The sequence below is a fragment of the Heterodontus francisci genome, chromosome 25 (assembly GCF_036365525.1).
Source record: "Heterodontus francisci isolate sHetFra1 chromosome 25, sHetFra1.hap1, whole genome shotgun sequence".
NCBI lineage: Eukaryota > Metazoa > Chordata > Chondrichthyes > Heterodontiformes > Heterodontidae > Heterodontus > Heterodontus francisci.
Genome location: NC_090395.1, coordinates 70,499,502 through 70,523,046, shown reverse-complemented (window position 1 = coordinate 70,523,046; position 23,545 = coordinate 70,499,502). Strand labels below are relative to the sequence as shown.

Sequence of the window (23,545 nt, the reverse complement as noted above, 5' to 3'; positions counted from 1 at the left end):
GCACTTATAGGGTTACATATGAAAAACAGGGGTGTGGGACAAAGCATGCCTGCTGTTTCAAAGAACCAGCACAGGTACACCGGGCCGAATTACCTAACTCCCTGCAGTAAGTTTCTCTTGATTCTGTGATTTCACATCTACTTATCTTGTCATTCTGCTTCTGGTATTGCATTTGATCTAATATCAGATTTAAGTACAAATTAACAAAAGACACTTACTCATAGAACAGTACTTAAATATTTTGCTTTAGAGGTGAAAGTCTTCTCCCCTGTGATTTCCTCTCCTTGGACTGAATTTTTATCACAGAGGTGAGAAATAGAAGCTGGATGTTTTTTTCAGTCAGAAACCTGCCTGTGGGGAAAGCTTATTAAAGTTCAGATTTTCATGTGGGTAAGTCGTTAATTGTTATGAGGATGGGTTTCCTATCCATCTTGTTACAACTGTGCTTCTATATTTTTTGTGAATTTTTTTTTGAGGACTTGCGTATTTTAGAATTATGGGCATTGTTTTATTTGGGAAAACGTGGATGTTTTCTTTTACTGGGGTCATTGAAAGGCTACCGAGAGGTCTTGTTTGAAAACAGCATTTACTGGATGTCACCTGTCTTCAGATAAAGCAGGGACGTTTTGACTTTGGGAAGAAGTTTACAGAAAAGTGACAGGTCAAGATTTATAGGGGTCAGGAGGCTTGACACTTGAGATATTGTTTTTGGTTTCGCTTTGGACAGTGTGTTGGGGTGAATTGTTTTGAAGGCAGTTGGAGAAAACCGGCCAAGAGAACAGTCGCCATCAGCTCACCCTCTTCCATCTTTGAGAACTTCCTGAGAATCAAGTGTAAGAAATAGAGAAACAGCATTTCTCCCAAAAAGCCTGACAGAAACCCGTTGTCACATTTCTCCTGGAAGCCCTGCCAAACTGATCTTCAATATCACCTGAAAAGAACTGTTCTAGAAAGATCCCAGTGTATTTGGGACGCCAAACCAAAACGGGACATGTGACATCTTTCCATTTTTTTTTTCTCCAAGAATTGGCAAATATTTGGCTAAAGTATTTTTTGGGTTTTTTTTGTAACAGAGCTCTAAAGAGAACGTCTCTATTTTTTCGGTGTGTGTGTGTGAGTGAGGGGCTAAGGTGAAAGGGAACTTTCATATTTCACTCTGTTAATGCTTTGCTTCATTATTGGTTATGTTTTGTTTCATAAGCAACAAAATTATCAATTTATTATTAAAGAAACCTGGTTGGTATATTTTATTCTGGGATAAAGAGTAGAACCTATGATTGACCTTGTCGGTAACCAGGTAAACATTTAAATATATGTTGTGACCTGTGGAGGAATGGGACTAGACAAGACAGTGCATTCCTTCCACCTTAATCATAACAACCTATATCCGTGACTCTTCTGACACCCTACATCATTTCAACAATTTCCAGTTTTCTGGCCCTAACCGCCTCCTCTTCACTATGGATTCCAATCTCTCTACACCTCCAGCCCCCACCAGGACGGTCTGAGGGCTCTCCACTTCTTCCTTGAACAGAGGCCCAACCAGTCCCCATCCACCACCACCCTCCTCTGCCTGGCTGAACTTGTTCTCACTTGAACAACTTCTCCTTCGACTCCACTCACTTCCTTCAGATCAAAGGTGTTGTTATGGGTACCTGCACAGGCCCTAGTTATGCCTGTCGTTTTGTAGGGTATGTCAAACATTCCTTTGAAAATGACCCCGCAGTATTGAAGATCGATTAGAGAGTTTGGCTGATGGTTACCCTCTAGAGTATTGGAGTTAGCATACAGGCACGTGTTTGAATTCTTCATTGTCTAAAAGAAAGAATTAGCTTATGTTGTAGTGTCTTGCCCCGACATCAGGACATCCCAAGGTAATTCACAACAATGAAGTAGTTTTAAAGTGTGGTCATTTTTGTAATACAGAGAAAGGAAGCAGCCAATTTGGCAACAGCAAAGTTCTACAAATAGCAATGAAGTTTTAATGATCTTTGTTAGAGATAAACATTGGCCAGGACACTGAAAAAATCCCCTTCTGTCTAATGAGTTATCTGTGTACCTCTTCATGTGTATCCATGGTCCCTGTGTGACCTTTTTGTATCTTGATGGACCCAGCTATGTAAATTTAATTAAATCAATCTTCTTTTACAATAACCTACTGTGGCGTGTGCAGCAGATTTCTTTTTGTAGATGTTTTCTTTGCAATACTAGTTCACGAATTTGCAGTAATTGTAAAAGTTCAAGGGAAGAGAAGAAATGACATACAATGGTTATATTAGAAAATTCCACTTTAATTACTTTAATAATATATTGCAGCTTTCATTGCTGTTCTCCCATAAATGATGTGGAGCGTACATTCACTATAAATAGTATAAGCTAAAAGATCACATCATTTACCCCAGAATGCTGACTAAATGGAGATCTCAATTGTGGGATGTAAATTAATCCCAAAGGACCGCACTAAATGAATATTCCTACAAGTTTAATCAGGCATTTTGTTATCTGTGAATCAAGCTATTTATTGTCGATGCTAATGAGGTGGAGTATATCTTTAGATTTCTCACTGAAGTTTAAATACCTGCAGTCATTGTAATTCAGAATGTTGCTGACCTGCATCATTATGGGAGAATGGTGGAAAAATGTTCTTTTCTTTTTAAATAACCCAGTAAAGATACGTGTTCTACATTTTTGAAGGTCATAGTCAGCGTATCCAAGACATCTGTTTTGCCCTGGGCTAAAGAAATCAAAACCTCTGCACTTTATCAACCTACTATTACATAAGATTGCCCCTCCAAAATATGCCTACAAACTCCAAAGCAGAGCATAGGAATGGGAATAGGCCATTCATCCCCTCTAACCTGTTCTGCCATTCAGTTAGATCGTGGCTGATCTGTATCTTGACTCAATTGACCTGCCTTGGTTCCCTAACTTTTCATACCCTTGCCTAACAAAAATCTATCAATCTCCACCTTTTGTGTGAAGAAGTAGTTCCTGAACAGCTAAGCTCTAATTTGAAGGTTATGCCGCCTTGTTCTGGACTCCCCCATCAGATAGAGGGCAGATAGAGAGAAAATGTCAACTATTTCATCGTCTTAAACACCACACTTAGATCACCCTTTAATCTTCTATACTCAAGGGAATACAAGCCTAGTCGTAATTTACAGCGCATTCCACAAACCCGCAGCCTCTATCACCTAGAACAGGGTTCTGCAACCTTTTCTTTTACCTGAAGAGCCATTTTTTTTAAATTGCCTTAAATAGTAACTGTTGGCAGCCGCAAGATGAAAATTAGGCATTTTGAAACCAAATACTTGGCAAATTACCAAGTGTCTTGGCTTGGATGCATAATTTGCTTATACAATAAAATGTGTGTTAGATTTATTTTATTCTATTAAAATGTAAATTCAACACTGAATTATCATGTTTTTGACTTTTACTAAATTTCTCAAGTCATCAAAGACAATTTTTTGGCTATTGATTCTCATGACTTTAAAAAAGATTTTCTGATAGCACATTCAGACTAATTTATCGTCTCAGCTATATTAGAAACAATAATGGTCACAACCTGTTCCTTGAATCAAAAGCATTATCTATAACCATGGTGTAGCTATACCACTCGAACAGGTTTATTTAGAGAAAAATGATTTTCGTTAAAGTAATCATTTGAAACCGCAAAGTACAGCATAATGATTAGCCTTTTATTCCCACAATTAAACAAAACACAGCTCTTGCTTTTCTTTACTTTTTTTTTCCAGCTTTTTCATGTTAATGTGATCCAACAGGAAAAGGTTGGGAGTTGCATGTGAATCTGGAGCTGCAGGTTGCAGACCCCTGACCTAGAAGAACAAGAGCAGCAGGTGTGTGGGAACACCACCACCTGCAAGTTCCCTCCAAGTCTCACACCATCCTGACTTGGAAATATATCCCTGTTCTTTAATCATTGCTTGGTCAAAATCCTGGAACTCCCAACCAAACAGTACTGTGGGTGCATCTACACTACACACTGCAGCAGTTTAAGAAGGCAGCTCACTACCAGCTTCTCGAAGTGTTGGACAATAAATGTTGACCATGCCAGCGATGCCTACATCCCATGAATACATGAAAAAAAGTTTATTAACCCAGCTATCATTCTGGTGAAATAAAAACAAATAGTGCTGTAAATACACAGCAGGTCTGGTATCACCTGTGGAGAGAAGTAGAGTTAACGTTTCAGGTCAGTGACCTTTCATCAGAACTGGCAAAAGTTAGAAATGTAGTAGGTTTTAAGCAAATAAAGTGGGGGCGGGGCAAGAGATAACAAGGGAAGGTGTTGATAGGACAGGGGGTCACAGAGAATAACTGACCAGCAGATCATGGAGCAAAGGCAAAGGGTGTGTTAATGGTGTGGGGAAAGACAAAGCATCAGTACAGAGAGGGTGTTAAATGACCATATAATGAACAGCCCTGGCCAAAAGCACAAACATGAAAAAAAAAAGTGGGCAGGCACATGGTAAAACAATGAATGATGATACAAACTAAAATAAAAATAAAAAAGAGGGGGGCAGTCGTGCTCTGAAATTATTGAACTCAATGTTCAGTCCAGTAGGCTGTAGCATGTCTAATCGGTAAATGAGATGCTGTTCCTCAAGCTTGTGTTGATGTTCAGTGGAACACTGCAACAAGCCCAGGACAAAGATGTAGGCATGAGAGCGGGGGGGTGGGGGGGGTGTTGAAATGGCAGGCGACAGGAAGCTCTGGGTCATGTTTTCGGACTGAACGGTCACCCAATCTGCGTTTGGTCTCCCCAGTATAGAGGAGATCACATTGCGACAGAGGAGACTGCAACAATTACAGGAGTATCTTACTCCTTAGCATCACAGGGAAGGCTTTTGCTAGGGTCATGCAGATAAGACTCCATTTACTTGCAGACCAAGTGTACCCGGAAGCACAGTGCAGTTTCCTTGCTGGCAGCTCTACTATTGATATGATATTCTCCTTACGCCAACTACAAGAAAAGTGTAGGAACAGAGCATACCTCTTTATCTTTCTTTTGTAGATCTCAAAAAGGCATTTGACACCGTCAGCATAGCAGGGCTCTACAAGATTTTGGGAAAAATTGGCTATCTGCCAAAGCTCCTCAGTCTCATCCTCTCCTTCCATGACACCTTGCACTGCACTGTACAGTTTGATGGCTCCACCTCCAATAGTTTTGGAGTGAAGAATGAAGTGAAGTGTTTGTGTCTTAGCCCCCACTCTGTTTTGCATCTTATTTTTGTGCTCCTGACCTTCTCCTTCCCGACAGATATGGGAGGAGTCTACTTGCACACGAGGTCAGATGACAGCTGTACAATCTAGCGAAGCTGAAAGCAAAGACATAAACACATCACGTCCTGCTCAGAGAACTCCGCTATGCTGATGCTGCACTAGTTAATTACACGGACTCGTAGACTGCCTCTCCCATGCCTGTAACTTGTTCTCCTTGACTATAAGCGTCAAGAAAACCGTGGCCATGGGACAAAGTGTTGCATCTCTGCCCCGATCACACTACATAACACCCCACTAAAAGTGGTTAGCAAATTCAGCTACCTTGTGTCCACTGTGACAGATAATCTGTCCCTTGATGCAGAGCTCGATACACACATAGGGAAAACAGCTACCACCTTTCATGACTCATGAAACATGCATGGGATAACACCAAGCTGACCCTTAGGACCAAGCGGATGGTTTATAAGGCCCGCCTTCTTAGCACTTTGCTGTAAGGCTGTGAAACATGGGTGACTTACAGCTTGCAGGAAAAGAAACTCAATAATTTCTATCTTTGCTGTCTGTGGCGCATTATGGGTATATCCTGGCAGAACAAAAATCACAAATGCAGCAATCCTCTAAGTCATAGCTCCCAAGTGTTTGCACTAATCAAACAGAGGCAGCTTCGGTGGATCGGACACATCCACAGGATGGAAGACCCTCGCATACCCAAGGATCTTCTGTATTTATTTATTTAGAGATACGGCACTGAAACAGGCCCTTCAGCCCACCAAGTCTGTGCTGACCATCAACCACACATTTATACTAATCCTACACTAATCCCATATTCCTACCACATCCCCACCTGTCCCTATATTTCCCTACCACCTACCTATACTAGGGGCAATTTATAATGGCCAATTTACCTATCAACCGGAGCACCCAGCGAAAACCCACTCAGACACAGGGAGAACTTGCAAACTCCACACAGGCAGTACCCAGAATTGAACCCGGGTCGCTGGAGCTGTGAGGCTGCGGTGCTAGCCACTGTGCCGCACTGTGTATGGTGAGGTAGCTGGGGTCAAACAACCAGTGGGGCGCCCAAAGCTCCAAGGGTTATTGCAAGCGTGATATGAAGGCCCTAAATGTCTATTGCGCCTGGGAGTTACTAGCTGGTAAAAGAGGGAAATGGCGACATGTCCTGTGAGCTGGTGTGCACTACCACGACGACCACCAACTGCAGCAGCTTGGCAACAGGCACAAACACCACAACAACTCTGTCACTTGGCAGCTTCACGTGCTATACTTGTGTCAAAACCTGTCTCTCAAGAATTGGCTTTCACAACCATCAGCAAAAGTTCACCAAGAGAAGACACCCCATTCAAATGGATTATTTGCTGCATGTTCATCACCTTTCGTAGATGGAAAGATGCCAATGCGGTGTACCTGCCCACTAGCCTTTGGTGATTTCTGTACTTGGACCCTTAAATCTCTCTGCTCCTGCACAGTTCCTAGCTTCTCACCATTTAGAAAATTCTCTTGCTACCTTGGGTCCATAGTGGATGACCTCACTTCAGCAACTTGCTGGGTATAAAATTATTTTCCCCCACACCATTTAATTTTTACAATCTTCTTGATTCAACCCAAGCATAAACTAATCTGCAGAAAAATAGTCTGCTTCCCGTCTGATGCTTGGACTATTGAATCATCTTTGTGGATGTTCAGGAGAGGCTGGTTGGTTAAATCTTACCTTCTCCCTCTTTTGTGTTGATGTATCTGACTCATGCTCTGATCTTCCATTTAAGTATTTTAGGTTGTGATCTCACTGTGACAGATCTTTAACGACCTTGTATTGTGCCCCTGGAAGGCACATTTACATTAGAATTGTAAATGAGCAATGCCATGCAGCTGCTACAATAACTGGTTTTTATTATGGAAACATTTTAGAAAGCTTAATTACTAGACTTGTTTTAAATTTAACCACCTATTATTTGACATAAATTGTCAGATGATTGGGTGTATTCTAAAAATATAATAAGGCACTAATGATATGTTCAGAATACCTAACACTATATATTTTCCTTAAATATTCATATGAAATTCCAACATCAAAAGAACCAAAGCACAGTGGTTAGCACCGCAACCTCACAGCTCCAGGGACCCAGGTTCAGTTCTGGGTGCTGCCTATGTGGCATTTGCAAGTTCTCCCTGTGACCGCGTGGGTTTCCGCCGGGTGCTCCGGTTTCCTCCCACAGCCAAAGACTTGCAGGTTGATAGGTAAATTGGCCATTGTAAATTGCCCCTAGTGTAGGTAGGAGAATGGTGGGGATGTGGTAGGGAACATGGGATTAATGTAGGATTAGTATAAATGGGTGGTTGTTGGTTGGCACAGACTCGGTGGGCTGAAGGGCCTGTTTCAGTGCTGTATCTCTAAATAGAATAAATTTTAAAATAAAATAGGAGCAAGAGCAGGCCATGCAGCTCGCTCTGCCATTCAATAAGATCATGGCAGATCTGATTGTGGCCTTAACTCCATTTCCTGCCTGCCACCCATAACCCTTGCAATTTGCAATAGAGTAAATGTTGTGCAGATATCTTCTGAATACTTATACATTAGTTCATACATGCATGTCATAATGCCATAACCCAATGTGGTAAATGGTTAAATGGAGTATTTTGATCCTAATTTGTATTTCTTCGGTTGAGCGGAGGTGGTGAAATCTGTAGCTCAGCTGCAGTAGGAAAAGCAGCATTAAATCTATAGCATTGGTCAATGTCCCACAGCTGTGAAACAGCTTGTGGGAAAAGTAGTCCATCTGCCGTCTGCTCAACCCCACTAGCAATGAAAGCAGCAGCCCTAATAGGGCAGAAGGAGTATTAGTTGAGTGGAAATTAGTCTTTTTTAATGTCCATTTCTAGTTGATTGCAAAATTGCATTACAAGCAGGTATCAACAAGAGTAGTTATAGAACTCCTTTTCTTTTGAGGGATACTTCAGGCAAAGGAGGGTAAACACAAGGGAAGGATGGTGCAGTGAATTAGCAAAGTGACTCCTGACAACGCAGCAGCCCACTGACATCATCAGAGTGTTCCCAGCTGCGCACATGTGCAAACGGTCTCCTGCACTCTGAGATGCTGCGCATGCGCAGCCTGTGTCTTGCCAGGACTAATTGGCGCATGCGCAGGAAAACGTTCTCTTTCCCCCCCCCCCCCCCCTTTGGCCACATACACCAGGCCACTCCCACCCACACCTCCCCACCCATCCCTCCAGATGCGAGCTCTAGGCCGTGCCGCTTCCCTCTTCTCGGCCGCTCTCTCCAACATTCAATCGTTTCACACCACACCACCCGAAGAAAGCAAGGCGGGCCGCAAGGGGTGACATAGGAGTGAGTGGCCAAGTGGAGGGAAGTGGCGCAGCCCGCGGCCTAGATCTAGCATCTGGAGGGATGGGGGGTGCAGGGGGAAGTGGGGAGCAAGTGGCCGGAGAGCGGGATGGGGGGAGCGGGGAGTGAGCGGCCGGAGAGCGGGATGGCACTGAAGCCTCACTGAATTGTGGAGGGTGTGCAACACTGTCAGAGGTGCTGTCCTTCTGATGAGACTTTAAACAGTGCAGCCTTCTCCGAGTATCAACCAAAACATGTCCATTGCGTGCTGCCATATTTGTTTTTGAAATGACAGTCACTGCTCCGAAAATAATTCACTTTAGGTGAATTAAGATGACTAGGTACTATATAACTGGCCCGTGTGCAGGAGAGAGCGGGGGACTGTTGGGGATGGGATGGAGGTGGCGATGGCAACATTTGAGGGCATTTTTGGGTTGAAGTTGTTTTTCTGTGATAAATTGAGCAGCGCCATCTTTAATCCTGGCAGCTGCCTGAACGTTGCAGACAGTGGTGTTTCAGTGGAACAGGCTGCATTTGTGCATGTGCTAGTAGAGCGCCACCTAGTGATTGCATTGTCAGCAAATGCAGCTATGAATTAGACACTGGCCTTTCATTGCTGGAACCTGGCCTTCAAACTGATGCGATAAACATAACTGCAGGCTATAAGGAAATCTGTTTCTAATTAGTGCTTAAATGGCAAAGTCAGTCAGAGAAAGTGGCTGATTTAGGAAGTGGAAAAATGCCACACTGCTGCAGCATAGAGTGTCTTTGACAAGCTGAGACACATTGGGGCAGAGTAAAAGGAACTGTGCCCTGCATCGAGTCTTGGAAAACTGGTTTGCAGGACTTGGTGCTAACCATTTCTCAGCAGAGAAGGTGAGAAGGAAAACTTCAGGTTATTGGAATGCTAACTGTTTGCTGAATGCAAGCATATGACTTGTTCTGATTCCAGTCACAATTAAATTATACGTGGTTGTTGACCTGAATATGTCTTCTAAATTTGTATATAAGCTTAAAGGTGTTTTTGTGTGTGTGTGTGTTATATATAACATATGTGTTGGATATAAAATATATAATATATCAGAATCATTGTCAACCAACATCACAAGCATTATCTGATCGTTATCAGATTATTTGAGAGATCTTGCTGTGTGCATATTGACCTGTTTCCCACATTACAACAGTGACAACACTTCAAAAGTACTTTTAGTTGGAAAGTGATTTGGGATGTCCTGAGGTCATGAAAGTCACTTTAAATGCAAATCTATCTTTTACATGAATACAAAATATCCTCCCCCCTCCAATCCTCATCACAATTGTGTGTGCCTGAATATTCAAGTTTTAAGAAACATGCTAGAGAGCAAATTGTGGAACCAGGGCTTGAGATGTTCATGTGAAATTGTAAACACAAAATTCCTGTTGAATTTGGTATAAGACAAAATAGTTAACGGAGATTTCAGAAAAAGCAAGTAGCTAAAATAATACATCTTGAAGGTTTTCAAGCACTCTCTTTTTCGAGACTGAGGTCGATTGTTTTTACAGGTTATTCTGGACCTGGAAGAAGAGAGACGAAGACATGCCCAGGACACAGCTGAAGGGGATGATGTGACCTACATGCTGGAGAAAGAACGTGAGCGGCTTACTCAACAGGTATAAAGAATCTTAGCTTTTGTCTCCTTTGTATTAATACTATTTGAACAAACCTATCCGATTTCCCCTTCAGTTTCTGAGAATGAACAGATTCACGCATTTTTTGCTGACAGCACTGTGGAATTACAAAAACAGAAATTGCAGATGCTGGAAAAAAAATTTAAAATCAGAAATGCTGAAAATACTCTTACTGGCAGCATCTTTTGGGAGAGTAACAGAGTTAACATTTTAGGTTGATGACCTTTCATCAGAAGAGTTCTGTTCCTCTCTCTACCGATGCTGCCTGATCTGATGAGTACTTCCTGCATTTTATATTTCTATTAGTATTCAGGCTTGATGGCCTCTGTTTATTGGCCTGTTTATAGAAAGTTGGCAAGGGAAAACATCTGGAATCCAAAAGCACCAAAGAAAACGTCTTGCATGGTACAACCTTCATACTGCCAGTTTGGATATAACAGGACAGCTCCATTCAATCGATCTTTGTGAACTTGATACGCTGAGCCAAATTGTGGCGCACTATGTCTGGAAAATTAATAATAGTGTAGGCATGGGATGTTGCTGATCATAGAGTGGTACAGCATAGAAACAAGCCCTTGGTCCACTGCATCCATGCCGATCATAATGCCTATCTATACTAATCCCACCTGCATGCATTAATTCCATATCCCTCTATGCCTTGCTCATTCAAGTACCTGTCCAGATGCCTCTTAAATGTTGCTACTGTTCCTGCTTCCACCAACTCCTCTGGCAGGTCATTCCAGATACCCACTATTCTTTGTGTGAAAAATTTACCACTTTAATCCCCTTTAAACCTCCTCCCTCTCACCTTAAATCTATGCCCTCTAGTTTTAGTCACCCCTACCATGGGAAACAGACTCTGGCTATCTATCCTATCTATGCCTCTCATAATTTTATATACCTCTATCATGTCCCCTCTCAGCCTCCTTCGCTCCTAGGAAAAGATACACAGCCTATGCAATCTCTTTATGACTCAAGCCCTCCAAACCAGGCAACATCCTTGTGAATCTTTTCTGCACCCTCTCTAGCTTAATCACATCTTTCCTGTAGTGCGGCGACCAGAACTGCACACAGTACTCCAAATGCAGCCTAACCAACGTTATGTACAACTGTAACAAGACATCCCAACTCTTGTATAAAAGCAAAATACTGCGGATGCTGGAAATCTGAAATAAAAACAAGAAATGCTGGAACCACTCAGCAGGTCTGGCAGCATCTGTGAAAAGAGAAGCAGAGTTAACGTTACGGGTCAGTGACCCTTCCTCGGAACTGACAAATATTAGAAAAGTCACAGGTTATAAGCAAGTGGGGTGGGGCAAGAGATAACAAAGGAGGTCTAGATTGGACCAGGCCACATAGCTGACCAAAAGGTCACGGAGAAAAGGCAAACAATATGTTAATGGTGTGTTGAAAGACAAAGCATTAGGACAGATTAGGTGTTAATACACTGAATATTGAACAGCAGCACGTGCAAACCTGAAAAAAAACAGTGGGTAAGCACCTCTACCCTCACCCCTTCCCCTCCCTCCCAGAACCGTGACAGGGTTCCCCTTGTCCTCACTTTTCACCCCATCAGCCTCCATATCCAAAGGATCATCCTCCGCCATTTCCGCCACCTCCAGCGTGATGCCACTACCAGTCGCATCTTCCCCTCCCTTCCCCTGTCAGCATTCCGAAGGGATCATTCCCTCCGCGACACCCTTGTCCACTCCTCCATTACCTCCACCACCTCGTCCCCGTCCCATGGCACCTTCCCCTGCAATCGCAGGAGGTGTAATACCTGCCCATTTACCTCCTCTCTCCTCACTATCCCAGGCCCCAAACACTCCTTTCAGGTGAAGCAGCGATTTACTTGTACTTCTTTCAATGTAGTATACTGTATTCGCTGCTCACAGTGTGGTCTCCTCTACATTGGGGAGACGAAGCGCAGACTGGGTGACCGCTTTGCGGAACATCTCCGCTCAGTCCGCAAGCAGGACCCTGAGCTTCCGGTTGCTTGCCGTTTCAACACTTTCCCCCTGCTCTCATGCTCACATCTCTGTCCTGGGAATGCTGCAATGTTCCAGTGAACATCAACGCAAGCTCGAGGAACAGCATCTCATCTACCGATTAGGCACACTGCAGCCTTCCGGACTGAACATTGAGTTCAATAATTTCAGAGCATGACAGCCCCCCATTTTACTTTCATTTTTAGTTATTTTTTCTTTCTTGGTTTTACATTCTTTTTTACATTTTTTACAATCTTTTTGCATTTATTTCATTTCATCTTAGTTTGTTCAGTTTGCTTACCCACTTTTTTTTCAGGTTTGCACTTGCTGCTGTTCAATATTCAGTGTATTAACACCCAATCTGTACTAATGCTTTGTCTTTCAACACACCATTAACATATTGTTTGCCTTTTCTCCGTGACCTTTTGGTCAGCTATGTGGCCTGGTCCAATCTAGACCTCCTTTGTTATCTCTTGCCCCACCCCCAACTCACTTGCTTATAACCTGTGTCTTTTCTAATATTTGTCAGTTCCGAGGAAGGGTAACTGACCCGAAACGTTAACTCTGCTTCTCTTTTCACAGATGCTGCCAGACCTGCTGAGTGGTTCCAGCATTTCTTGTTTTTATCCCAACTCTTGTACTCAGTGCCTCGGCCGATGAAGGCAAGCATGCCATGCACCTTCTTCACCACCCTGTCTGCCTGTGTTGCCACTTTCAAGGAACTATGTACTTGCACCCCAAGGTCTCTCTGCTCAACGACACTCCCCAGGGCCCTGCCATTCACTGTATATGTCCTGCCCTGGTTTAACTTCCCAAAATGCATCACTTCACACTTGTCTGCGTTAAATTCCATTTGCCAATCCCTTGCCCACTTTCCCAGTTGATCTATATCCTTTCATAACCTTAGACAACCTTCTTCACTGTCCACTATACCACCAATTTTGGTGTCATCTGCAAACTTACTAATCATGCCCCCTACATTCATATCCAAGTCATTAATATATATGACAAACAACAGAGGGCCCAGCACCGATCCCTACGGCACACCACTGGTCACCGGCCTCCAATCTGAAAAACAACCCTCCACTACCACCCTCTGCCTCCTATCACCAAGCGAATTTTGTATCCAATTTGCTAGCTCACCCTGGATCCCATGTGTTCGAACCTTCTGGACCAGCCTACCGGTTCAATAAATATCAAAAACAGATCAAGTAGCTTTACTATGGCACTAACCATAACATGCATTTATGTAGTGCTTTGAATGTGAAAAATGTCCCACATGCTTCACAAAGACATAGACATAAATAGACACTGAACCAAAGAACTGGTTATTCGGAGGGTCACCAAAAGGTTGCACCGGTGGTTTTTAAGGAGGGTCCTGTTGGAGGTGGGGAGGGAACTGAAGAGGTGTAGGATTTTAAGAAGGGAAAACCAAAGTGTGGGGCCCAGGTGAAGGCAGTTGTGGGGCAATGGGTGGGAGGGATGTGCAAGGCCAGAGCCAGATGAACAGACTTCTGTAAGGCTTGTGTAAGGGTGGAGGAAGTTACAGAAATAGGGAGGAGGAGAGGTCATGAAGGGATTTAAACATGAAGATCATTTTAAATCAGAGGCATTGGATGAATGGGATCTAATTGGTCAGCAAAGGCAGTAGTGATGGGTGAGCAGCACTTGGTCCAGACTAGGATACTTGCAGTAGAGTTTTGAATGAACTGAAGCTTACAGAGCTTAGAGGATAGGGAGACTGGACAGGACAACATCAGTGTAGTCTGGTTTGGAGATGAGAAAGACATGAATGAGAGTTTCAGAGCAGTTGGATGGAGGCAAACGATGTAACGGGTAGAAGTACATGATCTCAATGGAGAACATAGAAGCTCAGTTCGGGGTTGAATAGGGCACCAAGCTTTTAAATAGTCTGCAAATACAAATGAAAGGACATGCTTTGTTTCTGTAAATTTTGCTTCTGCATTTATAATTGCTTTGTTTTTGGTCTTCATAATCAGAGTGTTGTTACCTACATATTGGCTTTATTGTTTTTGAGAAAACATCTTGTACCAAATTCCCTTAGGGCAAGTTTATGATCTGGATTAGTCCATTACATATAAACACATAAAAAGACTACCAAACCATCACACCCACCACATTTAGACATGATGCAACCATATGCAGTATTGACAAACCCTCTAACCACAGTCTGCTCAGAGAGGCACAGAGGGAGAGAAAAAGGACTTGCAGCAAATTCAGGAAAAAGTTAAAGAAATTTCTCTGGCTCTTGGGCCAATCAAACAAAGTTCTATGAGACCACAGTTGTCAGTAATTCCTCATAATTGCAGTTATGTAGCAATTTTCCCTGTATAACTGGAAATGTTTTCTTCATTCCAGAACTGATCAAGTTTCCCTTTAAAAGCCTGCAGTCAATCAATACCCATCATTTGTTTGACAAGTCTATCAGAGAACAATGATCACCAAAATAATTACTTCTTTGATATTTAATTTAAACTTTTGTACTCTCATTTTATGTCCATCCCCTCGAGTCTTTTTTCCCCCAATCCACAATAACCGAGACCCTTGCAGGAGAATATTGGAGGGCGCCACCCGAATTGTCCAAGCACCAGGTTGGCATCTTCAAAAGCCCAATGGCCTGCCCAATGGTTGTCCTCGTGACCAGGTGGCATTGCTTGCATCATCTCTGTCTGGTGCTTCTGTAGTGGAGTGAGTAGTAATCTGTTCCAGAGATATAATGTGGATTGACTGAGGATGAAGGAGTCATGATAGCTGCCAGGAAAGTGAGCACACACATGGGGACCAGTTGAACATTGAGGGAGTAGAAGCCTTTCCTGTTCGTGAATCCCACTGGGCCGTCAGTTGGTGCCTCTGGCCACATGGGTGCAATTATTGATGCCCTGCACCTGGGGGAATCCAGCAATGGTGGTGACCCCCACTGCCCTATTTTCCTGTGAGGCTGCATCTGTTGTGAAGTGAATGTACTGTCCATCTCTGGCAAGGAGCCCATGAGTGAAGTGTGCGATGCCGCTTGCGAAATACCACTGGGGTCTGCAGCAGATCCTTGCAAGGATCCAGAAGCGAAAAGGTCACAGCCACAGTGACTTTGGCTGCTGGCAGGACATGGCGACCAGTACTGCGAGGTCTTCGGTGAGGAGGTCACAGATGTCTGTGACTATCTTCCTGTAGAGGAACAGTCTCCTGCTGCACTGCGTCTCGGTCATCTCCAGGTAGCTTGATCTTCGGCAGTAGATTCTGTATTGAAAGTTGTGGCTTCTGTTGGCCTCCTGCCCCTCTTTCTTCTCATGGCCTCCTGCTGCTCTGGAATCCGTCCTTCCTACGAATGGTGTTGCCCCTCATCGCCACTGGCTTAAAATATGACAGTCATGCCCCCATTGCTAGCTGCAGCCTTCCTTCTGGGCAGATGGCTGCCCAGTTGTCCTTGGCAGCCTTGCCCTCTGCTTTTCTGTCCCTGTGATGCTGAGGGGGACTGACCCCATTCAGTGCCCAGGTGCTGGGTTCCCACTATCCCTGCCACCTGCATGGCACCCCTTTACCAAGTGCCATCCCCCTTTGCCCCACTGACTCTCTAATGGGTGATGTCCTGGTGCAGTCATGACTGGCCTCTTTACTTGCCTCCCTTCAGCTGATCTGTTTCTGAAGGCGTGTGTAACACATGCGCCGCATTTAAAAAAATTCAGCCTTGACAAGCTCTTAGGCTTTTAAAGAGCTTTAATTGGTCTCATTTGGGAGGAGAGAGGGATTCCTGTCCCATCCTCCTCCCCGCCCTGGTGAACATTGCCAGTGCTGAGAATGGCATTCTGCAGCTGACGGGCCAGCCGGCGCCAGTATTTTCGGGCCCCCCCCCCCCCATCCCCCCCCGACCTCAATTTCTGCCTGTCGGGTGCCCTGAAATTTCTGCTTCTTGTGTTTCTCTAAAGTAGATAGACCAACTCTTGGAGCCTGATATCATAACTACAAACCAGCTGTCATTCTGGTTGGACTCTTCTGCACAATCTCCAGAGCCTCAACGTGCTGCCATTACGAGGACTAAAGTTGGGTGCAATTTTCCATGTAGATGTACCAAAGCCATATGTAGTTTTATACTTGATGGTCTTTGCATTTCAACCTAAAACACTTTGTTTTCCCTATAGCCAACTTGCACTGCATGTGCTCCGCATGATTTTTTTTGTTCTTTCAGGGGATGTGGGTGTTGCTGGCAAGGCCAGCATTTGTTGCTCATCCCAAATTGCCTTTGAGAAAGTGGTGGTGATTGATCAACAATTGGCAGCAAGCTTTGTGGAAGTGAGGCGATCTCTGGCCTCTTGAGCATACCCAGTTTTAATCGTTTCACCATTGGTGGCTGTGTCTTAGCTGCCAAGACGCTAAGTTCTGGAATTCCCTCCCTCACTTGGACAAATGTGGATTAATTAAGGAAAGCCAGCACAGATTTAAGGGCAAATCATGTTTAACTAACTTAATTGAGTTTTTTGATGAGGTAACAGAGAGGGTTGATGAGGGTATTGCAGTTGATATGGGGTACGTGGACTTCCAAGAGGCATTTGAGAAAGTGCCACATCACAGGCTTGTCAGCTAAGTTAGAGCCCATAGAATAAAAGGGACAAGTAGCAGCATGGATACAAAATTGGTTGAGTGACAGGAAACAGAGAGTAGTGATGAACAGTTTTTTGGACTGAAGGAAAGTATACAGTGGGGTTCCCCTGTTTTTCTTGTATATGTCAATGACCTAGACTTGGGTGTACAGGACACAATTTTGAAATTTGCAGATGACCCAAAACTTGGAAGTATTGTGAACTGTGAGGAGGATAAAGATAAACTTCTAGAGGACATAGGCTAGTGGAATTGTGGTGGTTCATTTTTGTAGGAAGAATGAGGAGAGGTAATATAAAATACAGTGTATAATTCTAAAGTGGGTTCAGGAGCAGAGGAACCTGGGGTTAAATGTGCACAAATCATTGAAGATGGCAGGGCGGGTTGAGAAAGTGTTTAAAGAATATGGGATCCTGGGCTTTATAAGTCGAGGCATAGTATACAAAAGCAAGGAAGTTATGATAAACATAAGAGATTAGCGTGTAAAACTAAAGCGCATAGGATTGGAGGTAGTGTATATGCTGTTCTCCCTTCGCCAGCTACAGGAGAAATGCCGCGAACAACAGATGCCCCTATGTTGCTTTCATAGATCTCACCAGTGCCTTTGACCTCGTCAGCAGAAGTGATCTCTTCAGACTTCTAGCAAAGATCGGATGTCCACCAAAACTACTAAGTATCATCACCTCATTCCATGACAATATGAAAGGCACAATTCAGCATAGCGGTGCCTCAGCAGACCCCTTTCCTATCCTGAGTGGCATGAAACAGGGCTGTGTTCTCATACCTACCCTGTTTGGGATCTTCTCGCTGCTGCTCTTGCATGCGTTCAAGTCTTCAGAAGAAGGAATTTTCCTCCACACAAGATCAGATGGCAGGTTGTTCAACCTTGGCCGTCTAAGAGCCAAGACCAAAGTACGGAAAATCCTCATCAGGGAACTCCTCTTTGCTGACGATGCTGCATTAACATCCCACGTGGATGAGTTTCTGCAGAGTTTCATCAACAGGATTGCGGCTGCCTGCTACGAATTTGGCCTAACCATCAGCCTCAAGAAAACGAACAGAATAGGACAGAATGTCAGAAATGCTCCATCCATCAATATCAGCGATCACGCTCTGGAAGTGGTTCAAGAGTTCACCTACCTAGGTTCAACTGTCACCATGGAAAAGCTTCCACTGCTATGTCCAGACTGGCCAAGAGGGTGTGGGAAAATGGCGCACTGACACGGAACACAAAAGTCCGAGTGTTTCAAGCCTGTGTCCTCAGTACCTTGCTCTACGGCAGCGAGGCCTGGACAACGTATGTCAGCCAAGAGCGACGTCTCAATTCATTCCATCTTCGCTGCCTGCGGAGAATCCTTGGCATCAGGTGGCAGGACCGTATCTCCAACGCAGAAGTCCTCGAGGCGGCCAACATCCCCAGCATATACACCCTACTGAGCCAGCGGCGCTTGAGATGACTTGGCCATGTGAGCCGCATGGAAGATGGCAGGATCCCCAAGGACGCATTGTACAGCGAGCACGTCACTGGTATCAGACCCACTGGCCGCCCATGTCTCCACTTTAAAGACGTCTGCAAACGTGACATGAAGTCCTGTGACATTGACCACAAGTCGTGGGAGTCAGTTGCCAGTGATCGCCACAGCTGGCAGACAGCAATAAAGGCAGGGCTAAAGAGTGGCGAGTCGAAGAGACTTAGCAGTTGGCACGAAAAAAGACAGAAGTGCGAGAGAGCCAACTGTGTAACAGCCCGACAACCAATTTTATCTGCAGGGCCTGTGAAAGATTCTGTCACTCTAGAATTGGCCTTTATAGCCACTCCAGGCGCTGCTCCACAAACCACTGACCACCTCCAGGCGCTTGCCCATTGTCTCTCGAGACAAGGAGGCCAAAGAAGAAGTTTGCGATGGATAGAAAATTGGTTGGCAGACAGGAAACGAAGAGTAGGGATAAATGGGTCTTTTTCCGAATGGCAGGCAGTGACTAGTGGGGTACCGCATGGATCGGTGCTCGGACCCCAGCTATTCACAATATAAAATGTTCTGGATGAGGGAACTAAATGTAATATCTCCAAATTTGCAGATGACACAAAACTGGGCGTGAGGGTGAGTTGTGAGGAGGATGCAGAGAGGCTTCTGGGTGATTTGGACAAGTTGAGTGGGCAAATGCATGGCAGATGCAGTATATTGTGGATAAATGTGAGGTTATCCACTTTGGTAGCACAAGCATGAAGGCAAATTATTATCTGGACGGCTATAAACTGAGAGAAGGGAATATGCAGCAAGACCTGGGTGTTCTCGTACACCAGTCTCTGATGGTAAGCATGCAGGTGCAACAGGTGGTAAAAAAGGCAAATGGTATGTTGGCCTTCATAGCGAGAGGATTCGAGTACAGGAGCAGAGATGTCTTGCTGCAATAATACAGGGCCTTGGTGAGGCCCCACCTGGAATATTTGTGTGCAGTTTTGGTCTCCTTATCTGAGGAAGGATGTTCTTCTATAGAGGGAGTGCAGCAAAGGTTTACCAGACTGATTCCTGGGATGGCGGGACTGACTTAGGATTATATTTGCTGGAGTTCGGAAGAGTGAAGGGGGAATCTCACAGAAACTTATAAAATTCTAACAGGACTTGACTGGGTAGATGCAGGAAGGATGTTGCCGATGGGCGAGTCCAGAACCAGTTGTCATAGTCTAAGGATACAGGATAAACTTTTCAGGACTGAGATGCGGAGAAATTTCTTCACCCAGAGAGTGGTGAGCCTGTGGCATTCGCTACCACAGAAAGCAGTTGAGGCCAAAACATTGAATGTTTTCAAGAAGGAGTTAGATATAGCTCTTGGGTCTAAAGGGATCAAAGGGTATGGGGCGAAAGCGGGAACAGGCTACTGAGTTGGATGATCATCCATGATCATAATGAATGGCGGAGCAGGCTCGAAGGGCCAAATGGCCTACTCCTGCTCCTATTTTCTATGTTTTAAACCAGAATAAAACACTGGTTAAGCCTGATGGAGCGTAGTGTCCAATTCTGGGCACCACACTTGAGGAAGGATGTGAAGGCTTTAGAGAGGGTGCAGAAAAGATTTCCAAGAATGGTTCCAGGAATGAGGAAACACAGTTAAATGGGTAGATTGGAGAAGCTGAGGCTGTTCTTCTTGGAGAAGAGAAGATTAAGAGGAAATTTAAGAGAGGTGTTCAAAATCATAAGGGGTCTTGACAGAGTAGATAGGGAGAAACTGTTCCCGTTGGCGGAAGGATAGAAAACCAGAGGGCACCAATTTAAGTTAATTGGCAAAAGAAGCAAAGGCAACATGAGGAAAAATGTTTTCATGCAGCGAGTAGTTAGGATCTGGAATGCAGCGACTGCGACTTTGGTGGAGGCAGATTCAATTGTGGCTTTTGAAAGGAAGTTGAACAATTATCTGAAGAACAATCATTTGCAGGGCTATGGGAAAAAGACAGGAGAGTGGTCTAGTAAGCTGCTCTTGGAGAGCCGCATGGGCACAACAGGCTGAATGGACTCCTTCTGTGCTGTAACCATTCTATGATGAACCTCCCTACCTCTTGCTCCTCCTTTAAACAACCCAGGCATCTACCCAACAATGTGAAAAATTGTGCAGATACGTCCTGTCCACAAAAAGCAGGACAAATCCAATCTGACCAATTAGCGTCCCATCCGTCTACTCTCAATCATCAGCAAAGTGATGGAAGGTGTCGTTGACAGTGTAATCAAGTAGCACTTACTCAGAAACAACCTGCTCACTGCTCAGGTTCCACCAGGGCCATTCCGTGCCAGACCTCATTATAGCCTTGGTCCAAACATGAACAAAAGAGCTAAATTGCACAGGTGAGGTGAGAGGGATTGCCCTTGACATCACGGCAGCATTTGACCGAGTGTGGCATCAAGGAGCAATAGCAAAACTGGAGTCATTGGGAATCGGGGAAAACCCTTGGAGTTGGAGTCGTACCTAACACAAAGGAAGATGGCTGTGGTTGTTAGAGGCCAATCATCTCAGCCCCAGGGCATCGCTGCAAGAGTTCCTCAGGGTAGTGTCCTAGGCCCAGCCATCTTCTGCTGCTTCATCCTTCCCTCCAACTTAAGGCCAGAAGTCGGGATGTTCACTGATGATTACATGGTGTTTAGTAGCATTTGCAACTCCTCAGATACTGAAGCATTCTGTGCTGCATGCAGCAAGACCTGGACAGCATTCAGGCTCAATCTGATGTGTGGCACGAGTATTACTTGCCACTTAAGTGCCAGGCAATGGCCATCTCCAACAAGAGAGAATCTAACCATCTCTCCTTGACATTCAACATCATCTACAAGGCACTTGCCTGGATGAGTGCAGCTCCAACAACACTCAAGAAGCTTGACACTATTCAAGACAAAGCAGCCTGCTTGATTGGAACCCTATCCACCACCTTAGGCATTCACTCCCTCCACCACAGGCGCACAGTGTACCATGTATGAGATGCACTGCAACAACTCACCAAGGCTCCTTTGACAGCACCTTCCAAACTCGCGAACTCTATTATCTAGAAGGACAAGGACAGCAGACGCTTGGGAACACCACCACTTACAAACAGCCCTCCAAGTCACTCACCATCCTGGCTTGGAACTATGTTGCCGTTCCTTCACTGTTGCTGGGTCAAAATCTTGGAACTCCCTTCCAAACAGCACTATGGGTGTACGTACACCACATGGACTACAGTGGTTCATGCAGGTGGCTCACCATCACCTTCTCGAGGGCAATTAGGGATGGACAACAAATGCTGGCCTAGCCAACAATGCCCAAATCCTGTGAATGAATGAAAAATGAACCACTGGAAGCAGCCTGTTTCTATTTACTATGAAGGAGTCATCTCGCCTCAGACATGGGAAAGCTTCTTAGATTTGGAACACATGAGATAAATCTTCTGCGCTCCAGGAATCAGGATACAAATTGGGTAATCTATACTCGTGCTCCTCGTTTTTCTCCATTAATTTTAATATGGAAAGCTGTGGTCATGAGGGGTCAGTGGGCTCTTTCTTCCAGTATTCCGCTGTGGATGTACCTATGCCACATGTACAACAGTGGTTCACCACCACCTTCTCGAGGGCAATTAGGGATGGACAATAAATGCTGGCCTTGCCAGCAACACTTGCATCCCAAGAACAAATTTTTTTTAAAAGGACGCTCTGTTTGACCAAGCTTTAGGTCATCTGCCTTAATATATCCTTATGTGACTTAGTGTCAAATTATGTTTTATAATGCTCTTGTGAAGTCCCTTGGGTTGTTTTACTACGTTAAAGGCACTATATAAACACAAGTTGTTGCTGACAGAAGTGGTGGAAAGGAGAAATTGAGGGGCAAGTTCCCCAGGGCCACACCTTTGCATTATTCAGCAGATGATTATATAGTTGTGCAGTGGTGCATAATGAGAAAAACAGAGGGCGGGCAGAGATCTTTAAAAAGCTCAATTTTTTTAATGAAGAGGAGCTACTTTGGAGTATACATTATTGTCCTGATTTGATGGTGTTTTGTGCTTAAAAAAAAAAATCAAAATTCTCAAAAAAATCTATCCCTGAAGAAATGCTTTTCCCTGCAAACTGTTCTTTGCCTAAATGTGCTGAATGTTATGTGTATCTTATTGCTATGCCACGAAGCTATGTGATGTAATTATTTTGGATCTCAAGCCAGTTGCCAAGCAACCAGCAGTTCCAGGAGTCTGGGAATCTGCTGCGACAACTGATTATTCATTGAGTAAGGAGAGAAACGCCCCCTCACAGCCTTTTGTGAGTTGGGTTGATGTTGAGCCACCTGCTGGTGTGATGCAGCACAAGGTCTGCGCAGTGCTCCTTTACCCTTCCAGTGGAAGTGAAGAAGTAATTTTCTGGTTGTCATTGTTGTCGAACCAGCCCATTTATAGTGAATCAGATTTCATAACCATTCCAAAATGTAAACATAATTTTAGCACTATACTGTGCATGTGTGAATTTATAAAAGGCTAAGGGAGGAACCTGTTTGGGTTGTTAAAGATGTCTCGAATAATGTGGTCAGGAGCAGAGGAATGAGCATTGTGCGTTCTTGTTAATAATCATGATCATCATGCAACCTAGAACTAAGCTTATGTCAACGTGCCATGTACCTGAATCTTCCCATGTTGTATGTAACAGGTGCCATGTCTGCACAGTGTATTTCCATGTCTAGCTTTTTTAAAGCTTAGTTAAAGACTTGTTACTATTTCATTTCATGTTTCTTTCCTTGTAAATATTCCATGTAAAATCAAGATGTCCAGCTGTAGTTTTAAATGTTGACAAGCGGCCATAACTACAAATGGTGCATAGAACATAAAACAGCAAAATATGAAACATCTTTAGAGAGACTTTTTTCAAAAAGCTCCATTTTTTTTTTTCATTTTAATTAGTTGTTCCACCAAACCTCTAATCCAGCTGTTCCTGCCCTCCTCCAGCTTAGTTTGCGGCAGCTGTCAATTCCTCAAGCTGTCTGTGAAATGGGGTCAGCTGCAAATGAGCAGAAAGATACAGCTGTGGATGTATCTTAAATAGCGACTTCATAATAAGTAGCAGAAAGGCTAGTCTACTTTGAACTTCATTCTTAGTGTAAGATCTGCATCACTGCCAACAGTGTAAATTTAAATATGAAAGATGCATTACTTTTCATTGGGAGGAGCGCAAAT

General features: G+C 44.1%; 1 protein-coding gene across 2 annotated transcripts in view; it reads left to right on the top strand.

Moving 5' to 3' along the window:
• Window positions 1–23,545, top strand: part of cttnbp2nlb (CTTNBP2 N-terminal like b) — a 91,369-nt gene that overhangs the window by 64,634 nt on the left and 3,190 nt on the right. For both annotated transcript variants that reach the window (XM_068057478.1, XM_068057477.1), the window contains one exon: window positions 10,148–10,255. In XM_068057478.1, coding sequence (XP_067913579.1) covers window positions 10,148–10,255 — 108 coding nt within the window. The remainder of the gene's footprint in view (window positions 1–10,147; window positions 10,256–23,545) is intronic.